Here is a 14003-nt window from a genome sequence, read left to right on the forward strand (position 1 = left end):
AGATCCAACTCAATTTTAATAATTGCATCTGTGCACATCAAAAGGTTACTCGTCATCTAATTTGCAATCTATCATTCGAGAAAACAAGAATTACGTTTAAAGCTGCCGTTCTGTTAATCTGGCGATTTTAGAGCGGATGCACCAAACCCACTATTTTCTGCTATCATTACATTTTACGAGTTTTATTTTGTATGAAACAGAAGTTAATGTCAAAACGTTACTCGTATGAATCATTTTATACACTGCAAGTGATTCACGTGTCTATGAACGATTACGTATAAAATTCGTTTAGCGTTCGCGATCGAAATTCAACTATGCATCAGAAGGAAGGAAAGTGAGGGAGGGGGATGAGGGGTGGGTGGGTGGGTGTGAGCTTATCTTGCGAGAGCTTTCGTCGACGAAGTCTCGTACCGGAAACAATATGAATTTTCCGACGGTGCCTGTGATATAAAAAACGGTGTGGATATATATTAGTGCGGCGGATCCCACCCCCAGCCACCCCCGCAGCCGGCATTTCACGGCCTCGTGCCCGCTCACTTATCCGCTCTCCTGCTCTGTGTAAAACAATTTAAATTCCCTTAGCAAAAGTAATTAGGGATATTAATACTCTCGGCTCGGCGCCCGGATGAGCAGGGGCGCCGCTGCACGTCGGGGAAAACTGCCGGAGGCTTTGTATTCAGGGCGGAGCACACCCAAAACTAGATCAACCGCCCACCCACCCGCCCACCTGCCAAATTAAAAGTGAACATGAGAGGAACAAACCGCCCACTTGGCGATATTCGCCTTCTTCGCATATCTAGGCGCCCTACTACGCATTCCATACATTTATTTTTGTATGCATACAATTCCTTACGCCTACTTATGAAGGTTACATACATACACACATATGTATTAGGTCGTCCCGGTATTAATGTCGTTTTTTTTATAGTTCAATTCAAACTTAATTTTTATGATTATTTATAATTCATCAAGATATATAGCATTAAGAGGGCTGGACTGCAGCGCCTTGTCCATACAAACGTACTATACTTCTCCCTTCCTTAATTATGGCACTAGAGAAATATTTTTTTAATATGCTATGGATATCCACCATTGGGGTGCATCTATCGTTTTATTTTTTGATTAATTATTTTTTATATGAGCTAGGAGCCGCCAAACATCTATAAAATCGCCTCTTTTTTACACCCACGAAACGAGTCCAGCGTGCTTATTTAACGGTCGATTTAAAAAAAAATACGCCGATAGATGCACAGAGAGTATTTTTCTCATAGCGATGATGAAATTTTTTTAAAAATTGGTCCAGTTTTGGAGGAGAAAATAGTAGAATACGAAACCTTGATTTTGTCAATTTAAAATACGTTTTATCTGGTCGAAGCGCAACTGTCGCATTCACTCAATATATATATTGATATATATTGTCACATTCACTCAATATATATATTGATATATATTGTCACATTCACTCAATATATACATACACTCAATATATATATCGAAGAAAAGAACGGTAACAAAATTAAGGTTTCGGGTGTACAGCCCTCTTAAAAGTCAACATTGGATTTGCGATAATTCATCAAGAGTCAAAATTAGATTTGCTTCGATACCCGCCTTTAGAGATCCAAGTCATCCAAGCTGAGATTGCCCGATTGAAAATTCTTAAGCCAACGTTGGCACTTCCTTACATCCAGTATATCGCCATATTTATTTATTTATTTATTTACATATATACCAGGAAGGCCTTACAGGTAAATCCCAATGCGCCTTCCTGACCAATTACAAATTACAATTACAAATACAAATACAGCATTTTTTATTATAAGTCGTTGAATTGCGAGACACTAAAAAACTCGCAAATTAACGAGACATCTATAAATTGTACATCAATTCAAATAGTGGTGACATAGTAGGTAGGAAGGATTTTTAGCCAGTTTTTTTTCCGGGAACCGTTTCAACAATGAAATCAGAGAAAATTGGCACACTCTGATAGGAAGCGATCAACCTGGAGTCACAAATCCAGGTTTGACCAACAGCATACTCTGAAAAATTCATTTTCATTCAGGGATTGAACCCGGCACCTTCTTGACGCTAAGTATGTAGAAGCTTAACGACCGAGCCATATATGTCGAAATGAATTTTGAAGCCTCTACAGCACTTTTTTTCGCGTGAAACAATAATAACATACTGCTCCTTAAATGGGCTTGTGATGGACACGTCTCTATCATTTTTTGTGGATGGGCTACAAAAGATTTTTTTTGTTCAAAAGGAACGCCACGAAGAAGATAAAAATTACAAGACACGTCTTCACTGGTCAACGAACCGAAAGAGACCGAGTCAAAATTGCATATTACTAAAACGACATTAATTCCGAGAATACTAATGCATACGTATATATAGCGAGCAGTTTGGCTTAATGGTAGAGTGTATGCTTAGCACCATGTGATCAGTGGTGTCGATCCGCTATATTTCTGTTAGATTTGGGGGTATTTTTGACTTATTTAAATCGATCGTTTATTATCAGAGTTTGCGAATTTTATCTAATTGTCTCAAAATTGGCAGAAAATCATCTTTCCTGTTGTCACACATCTTCTGTATTTATTGTATGTACAATTTGTTAAAAGTATGTACAAATCTAAAATACATAGATGTCTCAATGGATTAATTATTTAATTAATTAATTAATTAATTGTTATTTCGTGCTCTTCAGCTTCTAGAAATACAGTGATTTATGTAATAATAAAATGCTGTATTGTTTGTAATTAATTGTCCAGGAAGGCGCATTGGGGTCTTCCTGTCAAGCCTTTCTGGTATACATACATATGTATGTATGTATATGTATAAAATAAAATATTATGTTCATGAAAAATTTCTTGCTTGAAATTTTACTGATAACAAATCAGTATTGAATACTATTAATTTTGGTAAATTGATTATATTGCACATTTTGGCCAACTGGATGTGGTATCTAGCCTTATATGTAGATCGCCTCTTTTTAATCTTTATTTAGATTTTTTCTATATTTACACTTATTTACCCAGCTATTATAAAAACAATAGCTTGATTGAATGAATTTTCAAAATAAATGAAGCAATTAAAAGAATACTTTTAATTTAACATTTAGTCTTATGATTTGAATCAATTAGCTTTGATTTAAAAAATTCGGCAACATTTAACAATTTATTTGAATATTTGCTTTTATACATACATATATACAAATTTTATATGTTATCCTTCGGGGCAAAATCTGTTAGAAAAAAAAAAATATATATATATTAAATGACACAAATTCAGAATTTCAGCAACATTGGTCTTTCTCAATACGAAAAAGTCATTTGTGTTGATAAAACATCACCTTACGTCAAAATAAAAATCATTGTAATTGTATACAACATATCTGGACATCAGTTAGATTGTTTTTGCTTGAAACAAACCGCAAACGATTTAAATATTACATTAATTATAATCATTACATAGTTAGATTATTCACTTTATATAAAACAGATCATAATACAAGCTTGAAGTTTGAAAAACTTCTTCAGCTTGTATTATGCTTTCCTCTGCATCCATAGCTTTCCTCTGTGCCATTATACTGATTTATATATTGACTAATTTATAAATTATATAAAATATTAAAGAGGGTGGTGTTGTATAAGTTGTAACGCTGCACTTCATCCCTTCCACTTAACTTATGCGACATATAACTTTCAATCATGACCGAAGCGATCGTAACTGTCGTAAAATATCGTAATAAAATTGAATAAAAGCGACATAATTTCCTTTTGCTTCGTTAGATTGCATATATTTTAATTTCCTCGTTAAATAATCGCCGTTTGCCGACGTCGTAAAAAAACCGGCGTTTTGCGGAAATTTCCCGAGAAGGAGAGCGATCTGTTCTTGCAGTGCAAACTCTGATTTATGTTGCCCTCACTATGCATGTACTATTTTATATTTTGATCTACGGGCATTAAACAGCTTTCTTATTATAACAGTGGCACTATGTTTTTTTTTTTTCTTTATTCACTATTTTCCTTTTCGCTCGCGATAATACCCCGCGGACTCGCCACATTTTGCGCTTTCGTACCGAAGATTCATATTCTGTCTGCAGGAAGAATTAGTAGGCAGACAGCCCGGCGGTTTAATGTAGTCGTTTAACATATTAAATGGGAATTTTATTCGAGTTTTTATTACGTCCCAAAGCGATTTATTTTAATTTGGGAACGCGGAAATTTAATTGCGATATAATTATTTTGGAACAACGCCGGACTCTTAAAAAATTAATAGTAATCTTGAGTTATAGACACAAATACTCTACGTTCTTATTTTATTTTTTCTTATTCTAAATTCTTAAAATGATTTAATTAAACTATTATTCTTTTCATACCTATGTATGTAGGGTATATGATAATAATAAAAAACTTATGGAAATATAAATAGAATCAACTTTACTTAGCTTTATTTATTTATTTATTTCTACATATACGGCCGCAAGGCCCATTAAACCATAATACAATAGAACAGTAATAAAAAACAATATTAATATAGGAATAGAAAAATAGGAGTTTTAAACAATGAATACACCCGAAGTGTATAAATAAATTAAATGAAAACAATAAAATAAAATGCATTTAACCTATGTATTAACATATTAAAGAAATGTTGATGTTACAATTTTTTAAATTTTGTTTACTAATATTAAATAGATCATATTGGCTAAAGTCATTTCCCAGTTACATATGTAAGGAATGTGTGTGACATATGTGTATACGTATACAATATACATAAATAGTATATGCTTCTTGTTTATAGTATCAATAATAGATTTAATATTCAGTTCGGTTTCACTTTTAGCTTACATATACAAGCTAAGAAATGCACTGCTGAAATTTTTTTTAAATAAACGTACGCTTCGATTTATAATATGTTGAAAAACTATAAATATTGTTAGGAAATATAATTAGGGTTGCCATAATTGTCAAGCATTGATACGGGACATTTAAGTGCTACATAAATAAAACATGGAAAAGTGGGTAGGTAATAGTTTATTTTAAAAAATTAGTCTTTTTTAGCCCAATCGTATTTTAACGATGATTTAACTTTTTTGATTAAATCGTTTTCTTCTTTTACATGATTAAAAAATTGGTCGCAAGTAATTTTAAAATTATACTTGCAAACCAACATTGCCTCAACTGTCTCAACTGCCAGCTTATTTCTTTCATCCGACCATTGTGTTGACATCAGGGAAAATATTCTCTCCACATTGGCATTGTGGGCTGGAATGGCAAATATTCACATAGTTTTATTAAACATGACTTCTGTTCAATATGCTTGGTATCTCTAAAAAAACTTCAGCCATTTCTCTTCCATACTCAATTTCAGCGTTGTCTCCCACTTTTCGTTGGTATTATTTTTATTTAAATAATCTTTTAAATATACGAACTGGTTGAAAAGAAGCTCATTGTTTCCAACATCGATGTTCCTTACTTGCAAATAATCAACGGTTCGTTGTATTTCCCTCCATTCAGGAACTTGCTTGAGAGTCATCCAATCGAAAACATTAAATTTTTTGAATGATTGGGACTACTTATTAATGTATTCCACAGCAGTGTTAAAGAAATCGACAGTCTGTTTTTCGAAAGTTTCCACTTTGGCACTGTTTCCAGAATCAAGCTTTAAGAGAGTCAAGATTTTTTTTGTCGTCATTCCAATAAAATTGGATTTTTTTCTCTCGATCATATGTATGTCGTTTTGTCTCTTCTAATAAAGACTTTACTTCCAGGACTGTGATGTTTGATTTTTCTATTTTTTTAATTTGAGATTCAAATGTTCACTCATTGGATCATCAAAAAAATCTTTTATATATGTATATGCAAAAACATCAATTTAAATATTTATAATGTTTAATTTATTAAACAAATATTCCAGTCATTAAAAATTTAATCAACAATTTATGTACATATGTACAGTTCAATAAAAATATTTCATTAAAATATATATGTATATAAAAATGTTGCTGATTTCATACAAATCATTCCAAAATAAATTATTTCCAAAATGCTCTACCAAGTAATAATTTAAAATGCTGGCTTTTATTTAGGTCTTGTTTGATCGAATTAACTAGATTAGAATTAGATTAGATTAGAACAAAAAACACATGACGGACTTTTTATTACGACTTCAATTTCATTGTAGGGAAATAAATTCAGCAATTTCGCGCCGGGCTTAAAATTTCCGCTTTTATTTTTTTTCAAAAAACATAATTTGATAATCTCGGCTTGCGACCGTGTTTTAAAATTGTGTTGTATCGGCCGTCGATGAGAACGGAAGACGTCAATTCGGCAACGCCATAACCGTAAAAAATGTCCCATGCAAATTGGGCGACCGCGGGGTAATAGGGGTGAACGGCAGAAGGGTGCTTTAGGGGGGGGGGTCGAAACGGCAGTTGGGGTAACTCGCAGAAAGATTTACAATAACCGATATTTCGTGGCGGGGCAATAACTCCATTCTGGGGTGTCGCCAGTTATAAAATACTGCTGCCACTATATCAACTGGTCGTTGCCACCGAAAAAGAAACCCCTCCAGTGGTTGTCAACCCTCATACTTCTCATCAGAATCGGATCGTATCATACTGTGTTGTCGTCTCACTGTGTGAAGGGCTTTGTGACGTCCATCTCTCACCTTGATCGTATTACATAATGCGTATGTAAAATTTGACTTGGAAGCCCTTCGTACAGTGTGATTATTTTTAATTCATGTCAAAATTATATGTATGTAGATGTGTAGATACGAAATATATATATGTATATTTTTTTGTATTGATGCAAGGATAATTTTTATAATGATCGTTGTATAAAACTTATTCTATCATCTGTCTGTTGTATAAGTACAAATGTATGTGTATATTATGTTATGTTCACGTTTCATACTTTTTTTAGTCGTTATGATTTAAATAAGTGTGCTATATTCATCCTGAATTATTTCCACTCATTTCTTCTTGTTTTCCTCTCATTTTTAATGGCTTGTGCAACTGGTATGCAATGTCACTAGTTCATACATTTTTCATAATTGTCTTTTGATTTGATAGTCAATGTAAAATTTTCTTTTTATACAAGAAAGAAAATCATTAAAAAAAAAATTTTGGGATTGGTAATGTTTTGTACCACGCTTTGTAGGAAAAAAATGATTTTATTATCTTTCCAATAAAACTGTAAGTAAATGTCTCATTTAGTTACTTTCAAGATGTAGAATAAACATTCAATTTTTACAAATACATGTATTTACCAGCTTTAAACTGGAGCTACTATATACATTTTTTTTAATTCAACAAAAAATATCCTCAATTTAAATTAAATGTATATATGCTTTAACTTTGTGTACCAAATCTACATCTTTGTAAGATAAATATGAGACCATTACTTATTAATAAATACTTATATTCAATGCAATACCAATAAAACCTTACTCCTCCAACAAAGCCATGTTGGTACATTGAAATACATAAAAAAAATCGTCTTATTTGTTTTATTTTGGCATGTTTTCAATATCACGGATCTATTTCACTCGTGATATGCTATCTGGGCTGTAGTACAGAAACTGTCTTGATCATTCTATGTATGTCTGTTACATTTCATTTAGACGAACATTTTAGTTGGAGCACGAATTTTAACAATCTCATTTAAAATGTGAATTTTCTTTTTGTTCACTCAGGCCGTTTCGATACATCACCCTTCAATGTATGTAAGTACCTTTTACATTGTTTTGAGAGCCACCGATTTTATAATGCACACATACTAGATCTGTGCATCGACGACCGGAACGAAAGCAGACGAAAGCTCCCAGTTTACTACGCTCTTCTTTCATGCGGATTATATTTTATTGTTATTGCAACAGTTTTTGGCGTCGACGACAATCCTAAGTTACAGACACACACACCTATGATTCTGCAATATATTACATACGTATAAATGTATGTGAGAACTTCTAGTAAAATCTGCGTGAGGCTGTGTGCTTGCCGCACGACGAAACCCTTTGTTTGTAGAGGGCAATAAATACACTTGAACCGCTCCTGTTCATTCGTGCCTCGTGAAAACACATTTTTCATATCAGGACCTATTAGTAGCTATACACGTGTGATTTATCGTCCTTTTAAATATGTATATATGTACATTTAAACATCGGTATATACACATATATGATACAACACATATAAGCATGTGTACTGTAGTAGTACTCAATTATATATAATATAATAATAGTACTCAAGTATAATACAAGTTTACTTCTTATAGCAAGTTGCTTACTTACTTGTAAGCTTTTCAGGATGAGATTTTAATAATACATCCTCAATAGAACATTCATTGAGATGCTTGTGTTTAGTTTCGGCAAATTATGTTTTGCGTTCGTAAAATATTAAAAATTCATTGAATCGTCTAACAAGCGTTGTAAATTAATAATTTGTACTTTGGATGAATCACAGCACCCTGTAAATCTAACGTAATTTAACAATCCTGTGTGTATGTAATTTAGGTGTAATAAAGTGTTCGGGAAAAGTCGACCCGCTATCTCGGCGGAAAATCGAAACACCCCATAATGACACGGTTTTTAAACGAACCACCTCCCCCCCCCTCTCCCTTCTCACTTGGAGGGTGTGTAATTCTTCGTTGCATTATTATGTATTAAATTAATGTGTGAGATCTTGCAGCTCGCCCGCTGCGATAAATAACATTTCCAATTGTGTGTATGAACGGTCGTTTGTCTTTATTCGGTTTTACTTTATTTTCGTTTCACACTTTGCCTCGTAAATTATGGAAAGAGAGAGTGCGATCCTTGTTTATTGCTAGATTTACCTTTCTGCAGTGAAAGTGTGTAATGCATCATGGAAAAATATTACAACCGGTCGATTTTCCGTCTGCGTATGCGGAAAATTGTGTGTTGGTCACGACGCCGATTTTTCGGTGTGTGTTTGTGTGTAGGGGAAAAAGGGCCAGACGCTTAAAATGCCTTTAATGTCACAAAGGCTCTTTGTTGTTGTTATAAGTGGATGATTTCAAAATGATTGATTCGTTCCGTTATATTTAAAGCTCAATCGACGTTTTGTAAAATTCGCTTTTCGTCCAGGATAACGAGCCGCGTCCGAATGAGTTTTCCGCGCGATTCAAAGAACAAAAGCGCTCAATAATTAAAAAGTCATTTTTCCGCGTATAAACGTTAACTCTTTCAATTGGGAATTTTCATCAGTGCCTTCCGCTTTGAAGTCGTTGTTTTTTATTAAACTGAATTGATACATTTTAAATTCTCGATAATGATAATTCTGTTTCTACGAAATGCTTCCACTTAGTTTTTTCTTTGTATTTTTCCTCACTTTATTTTTTTGTTATTGCGAGAATAATCAAAAAGCTCCAACATCCAGGGTTAACTGGAGACGTAACTGTGTGACGTTTAAACTTTCATTTAGATCATTTCAAAACACAAGCTATCGTCAAAGACCAGTCGTCTGTTCACCTCCGTCTACACCCCCATTCCACCCCTTTTAGGAGCGATTCAAAAACTGCTGACAAAGGCGAAAAGGGAAATGAAGAAAATAAATTGCCAATTATATTCCGTGCCCGTGTAAAAGAAAGTTTTTGTTTAAAACAAATGAAAAAGGCTGCGAGTCCTTTAGAAGACAACGAGGATGAAAAAAAAAGGGGGGGAAAGGACTACGGAAAGCGTCAATGAGTTCCCGTTTACTGCGGATAACAAGATGCCTCTTTTTCAATATAACGACAAAATAAATACGCCAAGCCAAACGATCCACCCCCCTCCCCCTCCATTGTTATCGATGCAGAATTGAACCGCATCCGTAATATATACGTGCGTTCACTTTTTTCGGACCCGATATTGCCAATAATGTCCTTAACGACCAATATTCGTCGACGTATTGCTGAAAAGATAAATCCTCGCGCTGAAATTGGCCGGTCTTCCCAAGATTACAGCTGCACTGGACCGATCTGGGGTGGGTTAGGAGGGGTGGGAAAATCCTCTGCATGTATGTACGTGTGCCGAAGGGAAAGAGGAGCGTAGCCGAAACTAGTTTAGCAAGAGCAATAACCGATAATACTCTTCACTCTGACATATTATCCGGTGGAGATAAGGGAATCCCTTGTTATTTTAACTTACTGTAGTTTTCGACTTCGACAAAGTTTCGTCCGTACCTACATATGTAGGTACTCCATACTTTACACACGTACGGAAAATTTCCGCAATTCGACTCTTTTCACCGCACACTGGTCTGTAATGATACGTTCAATTTAATTTCAAATGCGATTTTTCCAATACAGGTATGATTCATTTCGATGGAAAGTGATTCAATTCCACTTAAGTACATACTTAAGTACACATGTTACGATTGAAGGAATAATTTTCACTTAGCAGTCACGTTAATCATACCCTATCTCGAGACAGTGAAAAGTAGTCTTGTCTTATTCAACTTGCAAAAGAAGGGTTTCGTATATACAATTTTCCCATGCTTTATATTCGACTTGGAGATAGGTAGCTATGTAGAATTGCGGACACGCATATGTTGATGCGAAAGGTCCTAAATGGCCGGTGATGACCGGCACGAGTAATTTTCTCCGATGCCGAAAAGTCAGACGTACATAGATAAAAGTGAAATGACAATCATAATAATATAGGTAACTGGTGTGGGCAGGGAAAATACGCAGTTCCGTCGGGGGAAGGAAGCTCTTATCGTTCGACTGCAATATCGTTCTGGGCCAACCCTCCCACCCACACCAACATTTGCCCCAAAACCACCCCCCTCTGAATTCGTTTCGTTTATGCGCCCAATCGACGACGCTTAAATTCGGAACGTCGACTCATCAACTTTCGGCTCGTGTTAAGGATATATTCAATATTGGAAACGGGAATCGATCATATTTAACGTCATAAATTCGCACGCTCTCCAAGCACAACTTGGGATTTTATTATATATTCATATGCTACGAGTCCCTATATAAATATTTTGCGTGAAAAAATTAGGTATATGCTTTTAATTTTATTTTTAAAAATAAATGATGCTTATATTGAAATATAAACACATCCTATATGAGAAGTGTAGAATTCTATGAACAAGTTTTAGCAAAAAATAGTCAATTTAAAATCTATTTAAAGGTAAATAATACTTAAATATGTCCTGAGTAAATTGATATGAAACGTCATACTGCTATTTTGATTACTGTGCCACATTTCGTTCAGAGATTAGCGACCTAATCTAGATGTAGAATATTTTCTTCCCGATTAAATATAATATTTTTAATTACATTTAAAAGTTAACGATCTTCTGATTGTAAAAAACGTATTGCATAAATATTTATACATACGAGTATGTTTCGAATATATGAGCCGTTATAATTAAAAGTGGCATAAATCCAATTTTCTTCATTTCGAGAAATAGTCTCACTAAACATTATATATGTATAATGTTTTGTGTTTAACAATATTGAAAAAAATACTGGTGGCCTGTAATACGTTTATTTTGCTTTCCCGGGATTTTGGACATATCGAATTAAAATAAGTGATAACAATTTTTGAATTAAATCAAATATAAATAGTGTTTTTGGAACTGAAAATTTGTTTGAATTCCGGCCCTTTTAATATAACGATTCATATGTAGATATAAAATATACTTTATTAATAGGGTTTTCAATAAAAAAAATAGGATACTGCTTTATTTTGAGGCACATTCAAGTATTGTTTCTATTAATTTTGTAACCCTAAATTTATCTAATGAATATTTTCAACTGAAAAATGTTCATTTTTCATTAGAATAATATCAAAATATCAGTCTAAGACTGAAATTTTTACTTTGATTCCTTAAATACTACACAGAAGTATATTTCTTTTTGGATATCCAATCAATTCTATAGTTTAAATTAATTGTATGATCCTACAAAAAAGATTAGATATATCTGTAACAGTAGTATTTTATAAAAACAGCTTTATGTTTATTTTTATTATTATTTAAAGGTAAAATTGTAAATTTTAGTATTCAAAACCAATAATAGAAACAATAAATATTTGTTTTTTATGTTAAATTGCTTTTATATTACACAAAGAAAAATTATTAAGCCGCGTGGACGTTTGACAAAAGTTTCTGAAGCTTTTCGAAATTATAGTTAATATTTTATAACAATTTTTACTATTTAAAAAAAAACTTGACATTCACAAAGGATTTCACTCCAAAAACTAGGTATTTTATTTTTAAAGTTTCAAATATTAATTGTCGTTCCATCGGAAAATCCTCTTTTTGCCGATGACAATATTATTGGTCGCGCACTAAAAACCGTGTTTCTCAGAAGCTGCTTCTCCCGTTTCTTTATGTTTCTACCCCCCCAAAAAGACATCATTATTTCCAGAACCCGCTCACAAAGGGATCTTTGCCCGACGTAGGTATCCATTTCACCACTGACCCATCTGTACTAGCAGTAACATCCGAGTCGAAAGGGATCGATTGGTACGCGAAATACATAGAAAGAGCGAAGGGATATAGAAGAGAAGATGAAAAAAAACACACACACACACATACAGAAAGAGAGAGAGAAACCAACCGAGGTACATATTGAATACCTCCTAAACCGCCCTAAACTTTTTTGTTAGGATATTGCCCGAGAAAGCCTCTCCCCCGCTTTCAGCAATGATCGTACATTCTATGAACTGTGCCGCATATATCTTTCTACGTGGGCATCTACTCAATTCAATTCAGTACTTATCTATAACGAAAAGCCCGGGCCCCGGTCGTAATTGGGCGATGAATAAAAGAAAAGGCCCATTACGCGGGTGGGAGAAGGAAGATATGGGGCCCCGCGAACTACAACTGCCCTGGACCAACGTCTTGTATTATTTCGTCGGGGGCCCCCGAACAAAATATTGCACAACCTTTGTACGTACAACCATTCGATCTAATGTGCATGGCTGTTGACACGCAACTCTCACTCTCAATATGTACGGACATACATATGTAATGTTAACGATTCGTACGTGGACGATGCAATTAATTATATAAAAGCCTTATATTTCTACCAAACATACCTATTATGACCCAAACATACGGTTATATTCGTACATAACGATTAAAAAGCTTCATGTTGTGCTGTGTTTAAAACAGAACCTTTTACCACTGTTTAATTGAGTTTTGGAGGGGTGGTTGAAAGTCGCGATTGGATAGATAACTGTCATTGCTTCGATCTGACACAAGATTTCGATGAATTTTTAATGAGTTAACTCCTCTAGCTTCATGTCGGAAACATTGGCTTACTTCAATGTTAGCTAACCCCCGTATGTCGATATAATATCAAAGCTATCTAAAGAGTGGAAACGGTTCAAAATCAGATCAAAATTTTTTGACGAAAATATGTCACTGAACTAACAGAGTGAAGCTTATAATAATTAATGCACCAATAAACTTTTTGATGGTGTCATCACTAAATTCATATTATATATGTATATAATACCTATTCAAACATTTGTTACAAAAACTATTCAAACGTAGTTTTGCCTAATTGAAAGGTAAGCAGCATATTGTAACTAGTATTGTCTCCTGTTATCAAATTCACCTGCTTTCTTTTAATAATATCATATGTAGTATGCTGAAATAATCTTGAAGTTGTTAAATATTACATACGAAGCTTGATTCCGTCAAGCGGAACTTTATTTATAAAAACGTTTTTAAATTCAATCTGAATAATAATTAAATTCAAATAATTGTATGAACTTATCATGGTTGAATGATTGAGCTTAATGTTTATTACCTATTTGTTCGGATGCACTTTTCAAATCTTTATTAGATATTATATGTATGTATAATAAATATATACTTCACACATACGAATCTCCCCGAAAAGTATAGACACTTCATTCATCAATCTTATATTTTCTTGCTTTATATTTATAAAGAGTGGTAGTGTAGAAAACTATCACTATATTGGAACTTCTAACGGCCTATTGACTTCGATAGATAGATGGATAAACGC

General features: G+C 33.7%; 1 protein-coding gene across 6 annotated transcripts in view; it reads left to right on the top strand.

Moving 5' to 3' along the window:
* The window catches only part of bru3 (CUGBP Elav-like family member bruno 3), a 725332-nt gene that overhangs the window by 650056 nt on the left and 61273 nt on the right, over nt 1-14003 (top strand). For 4 of the 6 annotated variants that reach the window (XM_077439689.1, XM_077439688.1, XM_077439684.1 and 1 more), the window contains one exon: nt 7702-7731. The exons of the other annotated variants lie outside the window; for them this stretch is intronic. In XM_077439689.1, coding sequence (XP_077295815.1) covers nt 7702-7731 — 30 coding nt within the window. The remainder of the gene's footprint in view (nt 1-7701; nt 7732-14003) is intronic. 6 annotated transcript variants of the gene reach the window in all.

Source organism: Arctopsyche grandis, chromosome 10, assembly GCF_051622035.1.
Source record: "Arctopsyche grandis isolate Sample6627 chromosome 10, ASM5162203v2, whole genome shotgun sequence".
NCBI classification, from domain to species: Eukaryota; Metazoa; Arthropoda; class Insecta; order Trichoptera; family Hydropsychidae; genus Arctopsyche; species Arctopsyche grandis.